We start from the raw sequence: 18,707 nt of genomic DNA, 5'->3' as shown, positions 1-18,707 counted from the left end.
CCTAACAGTTTCTGAAATATCTATTGTACTAAACTGGATAAATAAAAACATTTATATTTATTCATAATTAATAGAAAGTACCTTAGTCCCACACCTCTTATTCAATCATTCCTAGATCTAACACTAAACCTCACCTGAACAGAAAAGAATGGTCCGATGATGTGTACAGTTGTTTCCTCTTCCGTTGGTGGTGCTGTTCCCTGCTCAGGCAGCTTGATGATGGAACCAGTGACTCGTTGCAGCTCTCTAACATTCTGGCCACCTTTACCTATAATACGTCCCACTTGGCTTGATGGCACTAGGATTTCCACAGTTAGGCGAACATCATCAGTTCCAGCCACAAACCCTTCTTCCCTCATCTTCTCAAAGATTAGATACTGAGCCTAAAGAAAAAAAATGCAGGCTTAATACGCAACTTAAGGGAGGGTTTCAGAAATAGTATCTTATAATCCATAACGGCTTACCTAGTAATCATACCAAGAAACAGAAATGTAAAATAAATGAATCAACTAGGCATATCCCCTATCACTTGTTATCAAGACTTTTCTTAAGTGTTTTCAAGGAAGTTTAAAATTAATTTGAAATCTCCCTTGGTAAATTATTCCAATCCCTATTTCCTCTTCCTAAAAACAAACACCATGCAATAGGCTGTTAATTTTATTCTTTTAATGACAAATCGTTTAAATGTAAATTCAAAGCTTTTCAGTCTGTCGAACACACAAGTTCAATATAAACATTACACTGTAACATACATGTAAAAATGCATTGTTAAACAAGGAATAGACACACACGCTATTATTCCTTCTTTACAGGTATATTACAGTGTAAGAAGATGGCACCCGATAATGACTACGTAGTACGTTATCCTCCGAGTAAATTAATCATAAAATGTCACAAAACATGCAGAGAAAGTCGAAGGCAAGTCAAAATTGGAATACTGTGTGATTCATGTGATTGATGGTGGCATTGTAAGTGTGGAAATTGCCCAAGAGAAGTAAAAACCAACGAAAATGTTGACTGTATTTGTGAGCAGTGTGTTCGGAATGTTGTAGCGGGCGACGGCGTTGACGACGAAGCATCGAAAATAAACAGAGGAATAGAAGAGTGCATTAGAAATTATAAACATCCTACAAAAAGGACGAGGCTCTTAAAGTAGAAAATTGATGATGCTGATGATGATGCTTGTTGTATAAAGGGGCCTAACATCGAGGTCATCGGCCCCTAATGGTATAAAATGAAATTACAACAAAAAGTTCAAAATCATCCACTGACCAAAATAAAAAGAGTCATGAAGAATGAATGGACACAAAAAACAAACAAACAAAGGATTCAACTCAAAAAGGTCATATATAGTAGTATTACTGACCAAGGGTCTGGCTCCATGGCTAAATGGTTAGGGTGCTGGCCTTTGGCCACAGGGGCCCGGGTTCGATTCCCGGTAGGGTCGGGAATTTTAACCATCATTGGTTAATTTCGCTGGCACAAGGGCTGAGTGTATGTGTCGTCTTCATCATCATTTCATCTTCATCACGACGCCCAGGTCGCCTACGGGCGTCAAATCAAAAGACCTGCACCTGGCGAGCCGAACATGTCCTTAGACACTCCCAGCACTAAAAGCCACACGCCATTTCATTTACTGACCAAGGGACCACTTATAAAGCACAATCCTGAGTCGAGTATGCTTGATGTCTAAAGGGGTTCAAAATCCAGGTCTAAGGCCCCTCAAAATGGTGCTTATCGCTAGTAAAGTAGAACCATGGTATTTGTCATGTTGGGGTACTGATCAAAAGTAGCGAAAACTCACGGTGTTCCACACATGATGGTACTACTCACAAGTATTGTACACTGTACAGGTAATGTAGACCTATGGTGTTCTCACACAATGGCACCACTCACAGCCAACGCAAACCAATGGGGTTCCTCACCTAGATGTACTAATCACGGGCGCCGGTATTCCCGTGTTATTCCTCACATAGTGGGTACTAATCATAGGCAACGCAGACCCACGATGTCGCTCATATAGTGGTACTAAACACAGGCAAAGCCCAGACCCGCGGTGTTGCTCACTTGGGTACGACTCACGGGTACTGGAAACCCACAGTGACCCTCATCGTCGCCATAAGACCTATCTGGGTCGGCGCGACGTGAAGCCCCTAGCAAAAAAAAAAAAAACAGTGACCCTCCACAGCTGCTACTAAGCACATACCTATTGTGTACCTAACATAGTGGTAGTACTCGCAAGTAAAGGCGACCCATGGTTTTCCCCGCGTGATGGTACTAATCAAAAGTAGTGTCATGGTTCTCATACAATCATCCCTTGGTCGCCCCTTTTAGTTGCCTCTCACGACAGGCAGGGGATACCGTGGGTGTACTTTTCGTCTGCGCCCCCACCCACAGGGGTTAGAGAGAAAAGAAGCGATCCATTACTTCGAAAGATGAAGGAACGGACGAAGAAAGGCAAGGGCCACGAAGGGCGTGAAAATGAAAGACTCCCTAAGCCTCAAATAAGTAGAAAATTATTAATTAAAAGAAAGAATGCGATTGCTAGAAGTCGGGACTGGCCCTTCTTCGAGTGATGTATCGGTACCATTAACAAACTCTAGCATGTGGTGTCAAATAGTTCATGGTTGGCTGGCTAAGAAGAAATCTACAGCTTTATATCCGGAAATAAACATCAAATAGGTTTTCAGCACTAAACAATCTAATTCGGGAGGAAAGTGATCGCGAGCATGAAACCAAAACAAGGTTAAAATTTAGGCCTAGATTTCAGAAACAGGATCCACCCAGGCCTAAATCAGCAAAGGTAGCTGTGTTTGGTGATAGCCAAGGTGGTGGTGGTGGTGGTGAGAGTGATTTTTGTTTTAAGAGGAAGTACAACGAGGTAATCATCCTCTCCGAACAAATTAGTGGAAAAGAAATTTAAAATAAAAAACAAACTTATTTATTCAACATAGGAATTTGGAAACACAGCACAAAATAAAACAAAAACAATTATCCCCGAGTAACAGTAAACTCGTAATTTATATACCCTTGATTAGTCCACTGTCACACATAAAGTGGATGATGAGATCAGCAGTAGTCGCGTCATCGGCTAGTATGCATTGGAGTGTTTCCTGTAGGCTGAGGCTCCGTCTTCAGCCAGAGAGATCGGCGCACTATGTGAGGATGTGGGCCATGATGAAGTCGGCACCACAAGTACACACTGTGGGGGTCTTCCCACTTTAGGAGGTAAGAGTGCGTGGATCGTAAATTACCTATCCTCAGCCTGCACAATACTATGGCCTATCTCCGTGAAGGTCGGAAAGAGGACCGCCATACGGTAGTTGGCTTCTTAATTGCTCTCGGCTTGTAGGGAGTTCAGACAGCTAGCCTCTCCGATTCCCAGGACGCCAAAATGGTTCGATGTAGCTGAGAACAAATATCCTTCGCAGGTACATTGACTGGTCTTGGAGGTGAAAGTACAGCTTTCTTTGCAGCCTCATCCGCAAGTTTGTTTCCCGCACTCCCAACGTGGCTTGGAAGCCACGCGAAAGCGATTCTGGTGCCAGCATCCCTTAACCTGGCTATGAGGTCATGTATCCGCTGTACCAGTGTGTGTTGCGAGAAACAGGTTTCAATAGACTGCAGAGAGATTAACGAATCAGTACACATAAGAAAGTGGCTTCTTTCGTCACGTAGTGCAAACTGCAGAGCCTCTAAGATGGCATAAAGCTCTGCAGTATACACGCTACATACTCTGCGAAGCGAGATCTTCGTGCTCGTATCATCAATGATGAAAGAGCAAGCAACATTAACTCTGATTTTAGAACCATCCGTGAATGTCTCGCAACCGGATATTGGTGAACGAAGTCCTGGAAATACCTCCGATAAATGGAGGAATCAGTGTTCACCTTGGGTCCACAGAGCAGATCTAGACCTATATCCGGCAGCGGAACCAACCACGGAGGTACCTCGCTAAGAGTTTGTTCAAGACAACAACCGATATCGATATTCAAATGACACAAGCTATCAATCCGAAATCCACCGGCCATGTGGCATTTGGCCGGTCTTGGCACCTCTGGTGGTATTGGGAATGATAGATGCATTGATAGCTTGGATGTAGCAGCATTTCACAAATTTTGAGAGCGTAGTTGAGGAGTAACTGCTGCCTCCTTATCCGTAAAGGTGGAACTCCCGCTTCAGCAAGTAGGCTGGGAATGGGGCTAGTACGGAAAGCTCATGTTGCCAGCCTTACTCCACTATGGTGAATACTGTCTAAAAGGCTCAGCATAGATTTTGATGCTGAGCCATAAGCCGCACTTACATAGTCAATTCGGGCGAGGACCGTCGCCGTGTAAAACCATAGCAGTACTGCACGATCAGCCCCCCACGAAGTGCCGCTGAGAAACTTAAGCACGTTAAGTCCCTTCATGCAGGCAACCTTCAACTGACAAATGTGGGGCTGCCACGTAAGTATCGTATCAAAATGGAGACCCAGGAATCTGCAGGCGTCAACCACTGATAAGACACTGTTTCACAAGGCGGAGCTCTGGTACGGGATGCACAGGCCAACATCGACAGAAGTGTACAACCGAGGTTTTTGCTGCTGAAAATCGAAAACCATGTTGCAGGGCCCATCTGTCGACTCTGTTAATAGCTTGCTGTAGCTGTCTCTCAGCAAACGCCACCCTTCTGGAACTGTAATGTAGAGTTTAGTCGTCTACATACAGCGATGGAACAACTGCGGGCCCAGCAGCGGCAACTATGCCGTTGATGGCGATTGCGAACAGCATGACACTCAGTACAAATCCCTGAGGTACTCCATTTTCCTGAACGTAATATTGAGAAAATACATTCCCTACCCTAAATGCAGATCAGTAGTGAGTGATTGATCTGCTGATGAATACTACTACTCCTCCTCTTCCTCCTCCTCGGACTTGAAAGAGAAGGAGGGGCATGAAGTTCTCAATAAACGTTGGTAAATTTCCCTGAAATCCCCACCGGTGTAGCGTGGAGACAATCCCATATCGCCAGGTAGTGTCGTTAGCTTCTTCCAGGTCAAAAAACACGGGGACTAGGTGTTCCTTCCGGAGAAAGGCCTCCTGAATGGCGCTCTCCAGTCTGACCAGATGATCAGTGGCAAAACGATGAGAGCGAAAACCACACTGGTAGCTAGACAAGAGACCCTCCTTTTCCATGGCCCACACAAGACGCCGGTTAACCATCCTCTTAAATAGCTTACAGAGGCCATTCGTAAGGCAATTTGGCCTATAACAATCCATAAATTTTGTATCTTTACCTGGCTTGGGAATTGGTATCACAATTCCCTCGCGCCATTGAGATGGAAACACTCCCTCACTCCACATTCTGTTGAATAGGGTGAGTATATCCTTGAAGACATCTGTCACTCAAATGCTTAAGCATTTGCTTATGGATTTTGTCCGGTCCAGGAGCCGTATATCTGCATAGCGCGAGTGCACTCTGCACTCCCACTTAGTGAAGGGCACGTTGTAGGGATGCGAAGCACTAGAGGCAAAAGAGAGATGGTGTGCCTCTGCTTCGTCCTTAATTGGAAGAAATGCAGAGTCGCGTCTCCTAGAGCTGGATGTATCTGCGAAATATGACACAATGTGGTTGGCAATGACTGAAGGAATCTTAACTATATCTCCATTAATGGAGATTCCGGATACTGAGGGCATAATTCTGTACTCCGACAATACGGCAGAGTTTTGTCCACATTTGTGATGACGGAGTATGTGCCATGATGGATGACATACTTTTCCCACGTAGCTCTCCTACTTTCTCGAATAAAAAAACGGATCTTCGCGCACAGACGCTTGAAAGTGATATGATTGGCAATCGTAGGATTCCGACGATAATGCTAAAAAGACCGTCGGCGATCACGTATGGCTGCTGCAATTTCCTCCGTCCACCATGGGACCTGTTTCCAGCGACGAATACCAGATGCGGAAGGAATTGTTTCCTCTGCAGCAGCCAAAATTCCAGTAGTAATGGAAGAAATGTGGTTGCCAACAGAATCAAGCATATCATCAGCCAACACTGCGCGTTTCAAAAATTCTGGCCAATTTGCCCGCTGAAGTAACCAGCGCTTAGGTACTTCGGACTGTCTTTGATTCAAGAGAGAGATAGAATTATCGGGAAGTGGTCACTATCACAGAGGTCGTCGTGTACTTTCCACTGTAGCAGAGGAACTAGAGCACGGCTGCACAAAGTGATATCCAGGTGTGAAAATGTGCCATGTGCGCTGCTGAAATGTGTCGGTTCCCCTGTATTAAGCACGCAAAGATCAAACAGGCTGATCATTCACTCGAGCATCCTCCCCCTAGAACAGGAAGACGGAGAACCCCATGGTATATTACAGGCGTTCACGTCTCCCAGCATGAGGAAAGGATGAGCCAACTGAGTGATCAAATCCTATAGTGCATGAATTTCAAGGTCGTAATCTGGCGGAAGGTACACGTTGCAAACCGTTGTCATTACTGGCAGCGGAGTGCGAACTGCAACTGCATCTAGCCGAGTACGGGGCGGTACTTCTTCACTGAAGATGTCGTAGCAAACTAGGGTACAAATGCCCCTAGTTGCCGCACCATTCACAGTTACTCTGTCTTTGGAATAAAGATGATATCCTCTCATGGTCGTGTCGTGTCCAGGTCTCAAACGAGATTCCTGTAGACAGACTATGGAGGCTGCTAGGTTACAGTGATAACTACTGAAATTCCACTGCAATAGTGCCATTGTGTGGATAGGTAAAGCTTTGAATTTGGAGCAATTTCTTGCCCTTCGTTCAGTCCATTACCAGCCAGGTTCCGCCGTCTTTGTCGGTATCGTTTTTGTCACTATCACCACCAACGACAATAAGTGGTTCAGTCTCCATTGCAGAGGTGCCAACCTTTGAAGTGGGTTATCAGTAATCCCATTTTTAACTCGTGCTGCCCCCCCCACCACCGCCACCACCAGAAACGTTTACGAATCATATCCAAAGCACCCCGTTTGCCTTTTCCTACAGCAATCTATTCTAAAGTATATCATATTACACAATAAAATTTCCTCATTACCTGTTAGTTCTGCGATAAATTCTTTGTAGCTTGTTTCGCACCCAGCAGCTGTTTTTCGGTGTATTCGTCTTCAGAACCATAAGTGATTCCAGTGTAGATGTACTAAATGTAGGCCTGAATTCTGTCTGATTTTTCCTAACACTGAAAACTCTTTCTATGAGGTACACTTAGTACTGCAAATACAACATTACTTAAGGTTTTATACTTAATTTGTCCCACTTTCATTTTTAAGCTCTGCAATGTTGCCCCAATTCACATCAATGTTTTGGTCCATGTACAATATATTCCGGGAAAGTATCACACTGGTAAACTGCAAAATTCCTCTTCAAGTTTGTCATGTTCACTTTCTTTGACTGAAGTTGGGAATCTTCTAACAAAGTATTCAAGAGATGAATAGGAAACCCTCATTCCGAGAGAGATGTCTACAACTTCGACATGATGGAAGAAATTCATCATCAAAGGGAAATTTTGTGGTAATGTAACTGCAAGCTGCCATATAAAACTCTCTTACAGAATTATGAAACATCTCTTCATCACAGTCATTATCTTTCAAGTATGCCCTAGCTTTTGCTCAAATTACCAAGTCTTCATTGGCTTTCTGGTATTTCCTCCTCTTGAATTCAACACTGAAAAGGGAGGTAGATTCTGACTGAAGAGAACATGGCTGAACAAATCTGACCAATAGGTCAGTTAAAAGACCAGTAAGCTTCCTCCTAAGAAGATGTATGGCTGGAGCATCTTGTTGCAGAAATATATTCACAAGAGTTAAAAACAGGAAGTGTACTCTGAAGAAAGTAGCAAAACAGTTTTGTATGTGGGTCTTGTATGAAAGATTTCACAGTTTCAAACTGCTTTGTGGTCTCATTTTTATGGTGGGTCTCACTACAAAACATGAGTGTCAAAGCTTACCACTGCTGAAGAACTCTATCAATAGACTGAAGAAGCGAGAGCCAACGGGTACTAACATATTTCAAAATTTTGTGACCCTCTGTGCCACAAACAGCCTGATAAACTTTCAACATGTTTTGCCTTTTAGAACTCTTATCAAGATAGTAATATAATTGAACCAAAAAGTTCTCTACATTGACTGGCAACTGGGCTGCTGCTTTTTGTGCACAGATGTGTATGAGATGACATGAACAACCTGGGACATAAACAGAAGAATGCCTATCCTTCACAAATTTTGCAACACCTTTATTTGCCCCTATCATTGTGTATGCATTGTCAGATGAAAAGAAATGCTATTTTCCCATGGAATGGCTAAAGAAGACAATTCACTATTAATAACAGAGAAAATTCCCTCACCGGTATTGTCGGTACTCTCTAAAAATGACAATTAAAGAGTTGATATTTGACCTCTCTGAGCATTAGAGAAAGAGACAACTATAGGATAAAGTTTAACTGCATTTGAATCCGTACTACCATCAGTAGCCAAGGAAAAAGGCGTTATTTGCAAAAGTTCACTTATTTCCTTTTTTGCCTCAGATGCCGTATATTGAACTAAAGCAGAGGTTTTAGTTCTTGCACAACCATATTTCTGAGATATTTTAGAGTCGGGGAACACTGACCTAAACAAATTTCCAGCAAGGTCTGAAACTGATAACGGAATATTATGTTCCAAAAGAAATTATGTGAAAAATAATTCGGCATTTGTCACCGCAGTTTCATTACTTTTTACGAAGAATGATGATTAAGAGAAGCTCGCTAACACCCGGCCGTAAGCATTTAAAACTTGCGCCGAGCGCACAGGCATAATGGGAACTGCGAGCAAGTTCGCGACGTTCCAGAACACCGGCCAAGGACAAGCGACGTCACGCAGAAGGTTCCTTCGTGTTCCATTGCTGCATGAACGAAATATAAGCGAGTCGCCAGCCTGGGGTAAGGCAGAATGTAAGCAGAGAGCCTGCAGTAAAGCAGAGAGAGTGTGCGGTATGCGACGGCAGTGTGCTGAAGGCAGAGAGTGGAGTGAGTCGGCAGTAAGCCGTGAGTCAGCGAGTGTGTGCAAGTAAGCACGTCGCGACATAATTCGTCTCTCGGTCCGGCTGTATATTTGAATTCATTTAAAGACTGTGTTCTCACATAAACTGTGCCAGCTTTGAATTCGTTTAAAGACTGTGTTCTTGCATTGATTGTGTCAGCTTTGAATTCGTTTAAAGACTGTGTTCTCGCCAGCTTGAATTCATTTAAAGACTGTGTTCTCACATAAACTGTGCCAGCTTTGAATTCGTTTAAAGACTGTGTTCTTGCATTAATTGTGTCAGCTTTGAATTCGTTTAAAGACTGTGTTCTCGCCAGCTTGAATTCATTTAAAGACTGTGTTCTCACATAAACTGTGCCCGCTTTGAATTCGTTTAAAGACTGTGTTCTTGCATTAATTGTGTCAGCTTTGAATTCGTTTAAAGACTGTGTTCTCGCCAGCTTGAATTCATTTAAAGACTGTGTTCTCACATAAACTGTGCCAGCTTTGAATTCGTTTAAAGACTGTGTTCTTGCATTAATTGTGTCAGCTTTGAATTCGTTTAAAGACTGTGTTCTCGCCAGCTTGAATTCATTTAAAGACTGTGTTCTCACATAAACTGTGCCAGCTTTGAATTCGTTTAAAGACTGTGTTCTTGCATTAATTGTGTCAGCTTTGAATTCGTTTAAAGACTGTGTTCTCGCCAGCTTGAATTCATTTAAAGACTGTGTTCTCACATAAACTGTGCCAGCTTTGAATTCGTTTAAAGACTGTGTTCTTGCATTAATTGTGTCAGCTTTATTTCATTTAAAGACTGTGTTCTTGCATTAACTGTACCAGCATTGATTTCGTTCAAAGACTGTGTGAAAGCAGCGGTAGTATTTCTAGCCAGCCTCAATTTCATTTGAAGACTATGTCTATCCGTTGAGCTGTGTTGCATTATGATCTTAAGTGCCAGTGTTAATCTGAAAATCACGACGTACGGGAATTTGGACTGTCATTTATTTCAACAAATGTATTATGCTGGTGGAGTACAGTGCAGAGACTGTACTCGATAAATTTAATTTTCTTTATGAAGTGCTTGATCACCGCACCTCGGAAGGTTCTAGATTGTTTCATTTGCGTATTATTCCAAATACGAACTGTGACTCTAACTTTATCCTTGCTGCTGTGGGAACTATTTCGGCGTGCTTCGCCATAGGGAAGTGTCACACCAGTACCCCATGACGTCAAATGTGGAAGCTCCACATTTCCCCGTTCCTGCCTCTGGTTCGAGTCATCAACACTAATACAAACACCAACGACGGAAGACAACGCCGACGCCGACCGCAAGATGACGCAGCCGCCGCGGGACAACGTCCTCTTCACGCCCTCAGGGACAAATCTACAATTCAGCTATAAAAGGTGACATAATTATTTGCCTATTTATTGAATAAACTGAAGGATCCACTTAATCATGAATTTTTCTTTCACTACCCTTCTCTCTTACTCTCTTAGCATGGGCCGTACACGCCTTGTCGTTCCTCATGCTCTCCGATATACTGAAGTACGGGCGTTCCTGTTACAGAGAGAAGGTAGTGAATAGTGGCACCCATGACGTTGGGGCCCGATTAAAGAGAGTGAATAGTGGCACCCGTGACGTTGGGGCCAGATTAAAGAGAGTAAAGTGATAAAAATTAACTTTGAAATCAGTGATATCTTAACTTACCAATTCAAATAAAAGTGCATAGTACGTACGTTAATTCCAGTTCAGTGAATATGTTAAAATTTTACGAAGTTCAATTCAATGACTTTGACGAAATTTTAAACTTTTGGCACAGAACTCTGATCAAGTTTATGGCACAAGTGATTATTTTTCTCTTTCTCTTGCTATGTAAAACATTTCAGGCATAATATTCATGCGCAGGCTTATATAAATTTTGATATTTATGTTGGTGAAATTTTGAACTTTACCATTGGACAATAATGGTGACATTTAATTTTATGCACAAGTGTTTGATATTTTGTGTTGGTGAAATTTTGAACTTTACCATTGGACAATAATGGTGATTTTAGTATGAGGTGAATGATTGTATTTTCTGCATTTTGTGAAAATAACGACATTAATATGGAAAATATACTAGCTGCCATTGAGGCTTTAAAAATCAGTCTAAATGACAGGATTACGGAAAGTAACACTAATCTCGGGCGTAGGATTGCTGAATCTAACGCGGCCTTGGAAAGTCGTATGGAAGACACTAAGCCTAGTATAGGTCAACTTAGGGAGGCTAATGAAGTAACTAATCGTAATATCACTCAACTAAGGGAGGCTAATGATGCCAACATTGTAAAATTGACAGAATCTGTTGGTCAAAAATTTGCAGAAGTTAATAATAATTTGGAACGTAGGCTCAATAGTGCAGGTGCCGAAATTGAAAAAAGATTTAATGAATCTAACAAAAGAATGGATTCTAAGTTTACGGAAATAAATGAAAAATTAACACGTGACTTAGAAACCATTAAGCAAGATATAAAAACACAAGTGGCGGAGGACTTAAAACTTGCTTTCCCGTCTTCTTCTCAGGAAGTCCTTAAAGAAGTAGAAAGCTTAAAGGAAGAATTTCAAGAGTCCCATGCTCAATTATCTCTTGCGCAAACTAAAATCGCGTCTATTCAAGACAAACTTCATGAATCTGTTAAAAATAATTTCATGAAGTTGGGAAACGAAATTACTCTTCTGAAAAGTCAGCAAGAGGAGGCCGATAAACGTGTCAAGACTCAGTTAGATTATGCTCACACGCAGATTACTCGTATCTGTCGCGATGTAGCAGAAGTCAAGACCGACATAGAGAAGGAGGTCAAGGAAATTGAGAATCCCGTACAGGGGAAAATTAAAACCCTAAAACTTGAACTCCAAGGGAGTATAGAAGCTCTCAACAGCAAAGTATCGCAAATCGAACAGGATGTTTCATCATCTAGCCTTCACAACACTAGTGGAGAATCCATGAATGTTTCCACAATTTTTAAAATAACTGAGGAAAAACCAGCCAAATTTTCAGGAAAAGAGGAGTATACTGCTAAGGAGTTTCTCCTCAACCTCGAAGAATTCTTTCAAGAAAATCACGTTAAGACCGACCGTCGTTTACGAATAGCATCTCGATTGTTAGAAGGCAAGGCGTTAATGTGGTTTACCGCTTTTAAATTCAGTATTAACACTTAAGAAGAATTTAAGGAAGCCTTACTTAGACGATTTTGGAGTGCGGAGGCTCAGCACCTGATAAAACTTCAATTATACTCTAGAAAGTATAACACGTCCGTCAATTCCTCGCGATATTCAGATTATCTCATATCTCAGCTTAAAAAGATGCAGTTTTTCGACCCTCCTTTACCGGAGCAAGAACTTATTCAGGTCATAACGCTGCAATTTCCACCAAATGTTCAGGAAATATTGGTGGCAGCAAACGTCCAGGACTTGGAGCAGCTCGATGATGTCCTGAGGAAACTCGATACTGCGCACACTCAGAGCGCAGCAAAAGCAGGTCGAACCAAAGAAACTACAACCAACTTTACGGAAATGAAAACTCCAGTTCAAGTAAATCCAGAACCGCGAGAAGAAAGAGAAACTCGCCGAGATATTCCGTTTCGGTATAGAAGATCTAGGAATCGCCCCTACGAAGGGAGGGCTAAGTTTCAACCTGGACCTTCATGGAGGCAGGCAGCTAATCAACCCAATGATAATAGGAACTCCCAGCGGGAAGAATTAGAGAAACGTTGGAGAGAGACTACGGAATATGTAAGGAATAAGAACAGGGAAGAGGGTTTACCTGGAGCAGCTTCTTTGGAATACCAGGCAGAGATACAGAGAAGAAATGAGAGAACGGAAATGGATCCAAGAGCTACGGGTACAAAAAAAAAAACTTTGTCGAAGCAATAAAGAGACTGCCTGAAAACCCGGAGGGAGGAGAAGTAGTATGTAGCGCACTCATTAACCATTGGTATTTAGAGGATGCAGATTTACTATATGAGGATTCAACACCACGACAGCCTCAGATACAACGCGGCTTACCGATCATTATCATTAAGTTAGGCAATATGATTGTCCACTCTCTAGTAGACTCGGGATCGCAAGCCTCACTAATTTCGCAGAAATTAATAGATGTGGCGCAGGAGACGACCTACATCTCCATCTTGCCGGTTGCTCAAGTTAAGGTTAAAGGCATAGTTCCTGACAAAGCTATTAAATGCAAATTCCAAGCGTTTCTTGAGTTAGAAATTGGTGGTGTTAAGTTCCAACATCTATTTTTGATCTTGACGCAAATGAAATTTGACTTAATTCTTGGATCAGACTTTCTCATTCAACATGGGGGAATCATTGATTATCCCGCTAATGTGATTAAATTTTTCCACGTCGAATCTGTAGGGCTACAGTTGGTTACTTATAATGACGTGAAGAATCCGGAATGTGAGACCCCGGTGGGCATAGTAGAAGGCAAGATGAGCGAGGCTCCGCCTGTCGAAGAAAGCGTCCACGAAGAGGGGCGACCCGAGGAAGTGGGACCCGTAGAGGACCAGATGGCGTCCATTATCGATGAGTTTAACGAGGACCACTACAACTTCACGCTTTACGCCAATGTAGCTGAAAGCCCAGATTACGATGATGATAAAGTAATAAAGGCAATCCAAGAGCTTTTTAAGAAGTTTCCAGATGTATTTTCTGAGAAACCTGGAGTCATTAAGGGTTTCAAGCACCACTTAGATGTTACTGACACATCACCTTATAAGAAACGGCCTTATCCGATACCCATGAAGTACTTGGAAGAAGCACGGGTCATCATTAAACAGATGGAGAATGATGGAATCATATCAAAATGCGTCACACCTTACATTAATCCTCTGGCTATAGTAAGAAAACCAAATGGTAATCTGCGCATATGCCTCGATGCGAGGGCCTTGAACGATAGGCTTGTGCTAGAATATGACCACCCTCCCCTACTCCGGGATGTAATTAGGAGATTTCATAACATGAAAGTATTTTCTGCTATGGACATGGCTTCTTCATATTTTCACATTTTATTGGATGAAGATAGTCGGAAATTTACCGGATTCATCTTTGATAATGTCACTTATGCCTTTAATAGACTCCCTTTTGGCATTAAGAACTCTGGTGCAATTCTTATCAGAGCCTTAGAGGAACAACTCTCCGATGAAGTAAAGGCAATCACCACCATTTATGTGGACGATATCATCATCGCGTCCGAGTCCCTGGAACAACATGTACGAGATGTTCATAAGGTGTTGGAGGAATTACAGACCAAGAACTTTAAAATTAACGCCAAGAAAAGCCAGTTTTTCAAAACTGAAGTTTTGTTTTTAGGCCATCTTATTGGAGGGAATGGGATCAAGCCCAATCCGGCTAAGATTCAATGTATTCTAGAATTTCCTAAACCCACAAGAATGAAACACGTCAGGCAATTCTTAGGCCTCTGCCAGTTCTTCGCGCAGCATTGCCCTAATTTTACTGAAACGGTAGCACCCCTGCAGCAGTTGTTGAGGAAGAACAACAGGTGGAAGTGGACTGATGTCTGCGATAAAGCATTTGTGGCGACAAAACAGATGTTGAAAGATAATGTTCAACTCGCCTATCCTAATTACGAGCTACCCTTTTATATTGAATGTGACGCCAGCCACGTAGGGATCGGTGCAGCTCTTTTCCAAATTGATCCAAGGGAACCTGAAGTTCGCATCTTTCTCTCGTTCATGAGCCGCAAGTTGAGACCCCATGAAAAGACTCATACGATAACAGAGTTAGAAGCCCTTGCCGTAGTACATTCTCTCATTTACTGGAAGAAAATAATCTTTGGATATCCGGTGATCATTTGCACAGATCATCAAGCACTGACGTTTATTCTCAAGTCAGACATTACAAGCGAACGGATAACCCGATGGGCGCTGTTTGTACAGCAATTTGATATCACTGTTGTTCACAGGCCCGGAAGGAAAAATATCGTAGCCGACGCATTAAGTCGGAATCCGACAGATGAGGTTTCGATCCATGCGATTGAAGTCATGAATGAGGAAGACGAAGAGTTCTTGCGACGACTGAAGTATCTAGCGCAAGCTCAAGGAAGAGATCCTCTAAGCCATAAGCTGATTCGTTTTTTAAAAGGATTTATCCCTCAAGACGACGACGAGTATCCTCGTATATCTAGGATAGCTCAAAATTTTTGCTACCATGATGGCCTACTTCACAAGTACGTCGACCTCGCTAGAACAACAGATCGTATTTATGCCCCTCCTCGAATAAGGACTGCTATTATATGGCATTGCCATTCCATTTCTGGACACGCCGGTACGGACAAGGTCCTAAACCTGATTAGAGAAAGGTTTACCTGGGAATACTTACGCCGTGACATCCGTAACACCATTAGGACTTGTGATATTTGTCAAAGGATCAAGCCCAATAACAGGCTCCTCCGGGAATATCCACGACCTCTAATACCTGAAAAACCTGGCCGGATCTTCGCAATGGACCTATATGGACCTTTGCCCAAGGCGTTACGTGCCAACAGATACATTGTTGTCACCATAGATGCATTTTCTAAATACACTATGTTGCTTCCAATTCAGAAGGCAAATACCGGGAACATTCTCCGCAGGATTCGTCGAAACATCATTCCCGAGATGGGCAAGCCGGAATTTCTCTTAACAGACCATGGAAGTCAGTTTACCTCCATGGAATTCCAAGTTGCACTGGAAGAACTTTGGATAAGGCATATCATGAACTCCATCCGACACCCGGAAGCCAACCCAGCTGAACGGGTTATGCGCGAAATTGCCAGATTCTGTAGATTGTATTGTGGACAACAGCATTGGAAGTGGGTTGAAATTCTGCCCATTATGCAAAGGATCGTCAATACCACCATGCATGAGTCTATTCAGGACATCCCTTTGAGTGTACATAAAGGCCTCACCCCTGACAGACCTTGGGATCGAGTTTTGCCTGATCAACCTGACGCAGCAGTGAGCCAACAAGCTCGCATCACTAAGGCACTTCGGCAATTACGACATGCTGCTCAAATCCGAGAAAAGAAGTTACGACATCACAAGTTTCGACAACCCTTACAAGTGGATGACCTAGTATTAATACGCAAGCCTGCAGTTTCACACCCTGACCAGGGAATTTACGCCAAATTTTGTCCCTTGTTCATAGGACCCTTCAGGATACTTACCGCACTAGATAATGGTGCCTACGAAGTAGGAAGGGCAGATAGCGACGTTGAGGGAATCTTCAACTCGGCCAATCTCAAGAAATACTTTACTAGGAGATGAGCGAAAAGAAAATCGCCCAGCAATTTTCTTTTTCCCGAGCAGGGGGGGAGATGAAACGGTAACACCCTACGAGCATTCACGTTTCATTCTTTTATTAAGAGAAGCTCGCTAACACCCGGCCGTAAGCATTTAAAACTTGCGCCGAGCGCACAGGCATAATGGGAACTGCGAGCAAGTTCGCGACGTTCCAGAACACCGGCCAAGGACAAGCGACGTCACGCAGAAGGTTCCTTCGTGTTCCATTGCTGCATGAACGAAATATAAGCGAGTCGCCAGCCTGGGGTAAGGCAGAATGTAAGCAGAGAGCCTGCAGTAAAGCAGAGAGAGTGTGCGGTATGCGACGGCAGTGTGCTGAAGGCAGAGAGTGGAGTGAGTCGGCAGTAAGCCGTGAGTCAGCGAGTGTGTGCAAGTAAGCACGTCGCGACATAATTCGTCTCTCGGTCCGGCTGTATATTTGAATTCATTTAAAGACTGTGTTCTCACATAAACTGTGCCAGCTTTGAATTCGTTTAAAGACTGTGTTCTTGCATTGATTGTGTCAGCTTTGAATTCGTTTAAAGACTGTGTTCTCGCCAGCTTGAATTCATTTAAAGACTGTGTTCTCACATAAACTGTGCCAGCTTTGAATTCGTTTAAAGACTGTGTTCTTGCATTAATTGTGTCAGCTTTGAATTCGTTTAAAGACTGTGTTCTCGCCAGCTTGAATTCATTTAAAGACTGTGTTCTCACATAAACTGTGCCCGCTTTGAATTCGTTTAAAGACTGTGTTCTTGCATTAATTGTGTCAGCTTTGAATTCGTTTAAAGACTGTGTTCTCGCCAGCTTGAATTCATTTAAAGACTGTGTTCTCACATAAACTGTGCCAGCTTTGAATTCGTTTAAAGACTGTGTTCTTGCATTAATTGTGTCAGCTTTGAATTCGTTTAAAGACTGTGTTCTCGCCAGCTTGAATTCATTTAAAGACTGTGTTCTCACATAAACTGTGCCAGCTTTGAATTCGTTTAAAGACTGTGTTCTTGCATTAATTGTGTCAGCTTTGAATTCGTTTAAAGACTGTGTTCTCGCCAGCTTGAATTCATTTAAAGACTGTGTTCTCACATAAACTGTGCCAGCTTTGAATTCGTTTAAAGACTGTGTTCTTGCATTAATTGTGTCAGCTTTATTTCATTTAAAGACTGTGTTCTTGCATTAACTGTACCAGCATTGATTTCGTTCAAAGACTGTGTGAAAGCAGCGGTAGTATTTCTAGCCAGCCTCAATTTCATTTGAAGACTATGTCTATCCGTTGAGCTGTGTTGCATTATGATCTTAAGTGCCAGTGTTAATCTGAAAATCACGACGTACGGGAATTTGGACTGTCATTTATTTCAACAAATGTATTATGCTGGTGGAGTACAGTGCAGAGACTGTACTCGATAAATTTAATTTTCTTTATGAAGTGCTTGATCACCGCACCTCGGAAGGTTCTAGATTGTTTCATTTGCGTATTATTCCAAATACGAACTGTGACTCTAACTTTATCCTTGCTGCTGTGGGAACTATTTCGGCGTGCTTCGCCATAGGGAAGTGTCACACCAGTACCCCATGACGTCAAATGTGGAAGCTCCACATTTCCCCGTTCCTGCCTCTGGTTCGAGTCATCAACACTAATACAAACACCAACGACGGAAGACAACGCCGACGCCGACCGCAAGACGACGCAGCCGCCGCGGGACAACGTCCTCTTCACGCCCTCAGGGACAAATCTACAATTCAGCTATAAAAGGTGACATAATTATTTGCCTATTTATTGAATAAACTGAAGGATCCACTTAATCATGAATTTTTCTTTCACTACCCTTCTCTCTTACTCTCTTAGCATGGGCCGTACACGCCTTGTCGTTCCTCATGCTCTCCGATATACTGAAGTACGGGCGTTCCTGTTACAATATATATCCCACCCCTCCTGACAAAACTGATTTAGGGGGTAGGGTTGCGCTAAAACTCTGTGATTCACTGCCTCCTGGCTCATCAGTTTTCATGGACAGGTATTTTACCTCACTGGTTCTTCTTGACAGCCTCCTTACCCACAGATCCATATTAGATACTGCGACCATAATGGCCAGCTGCCCGCCCAAAGGTGTCCAGTTCAAAGGGGAGCTAGACAAGAGAAAGGAAGGAAGAGGCACCTTAGATCAAGTGGGCAGGAGGGATGACAAGTTAATCGTGAACAAGTGGTTTGACAACAAACCTGTTAATTCAGCAATGATACAAAAGTTTGAGATCCGTCTATTCAATCCAGATCGAGTTCTTAAAAATTAAGATTTACTTCTTGTCATACTAATTTAACGGGACATGTTTCGCCCATTGTACAGGCATAATAGGCCGTAATCTCATGCCTAAAAGAT

The 18,707-nt window shown here is 42.7% G+C and overlaps 1 protein-coding gene across 4 annotated transcripts in view; it reads right to left on the bottom strand.

Moving 5' to 3' along the window:
* The window catches only part of Imp (IGF-II mRNA-binding protein), a 424,845-nt gene that overhangs the window by 9,137 nt on the left and 397,001 nt on the right, over positions 1-18,707 (bottom strand). For all 4 annotated transcript variants that reach the window (XM_067150361.2, XM_067150362.2, XM_067150363.2 and 1 more), the window contains one exon: positions 135-383. In XM_067150361.2, coding sequence (XP_067006462.1) covers positions 135-383 — 249 coding nt within the window. The remainder of the gene's footprint in view (positions 1-134; positions 384-18,707) is intronic.

Source organism: Anabrus simplex, chromosome 6 (assembly GCF_040414725.1).
Source record: "Anabrus simplex isolate iqAnaSimp1 chromosome 6, ASM4041472v1, whole genome shotgun sequence".
Taxonomy (NCBI): domain Eukaryota; kingdom Metazoa; phylum Arthropoda; class Insecta; order Orthoptera; family Tettigoniidae; genus Anabrus; species Anabrus simplex.
This window is presented reverse-complemented; position numbering and strand designations above follow the sequence as displayed.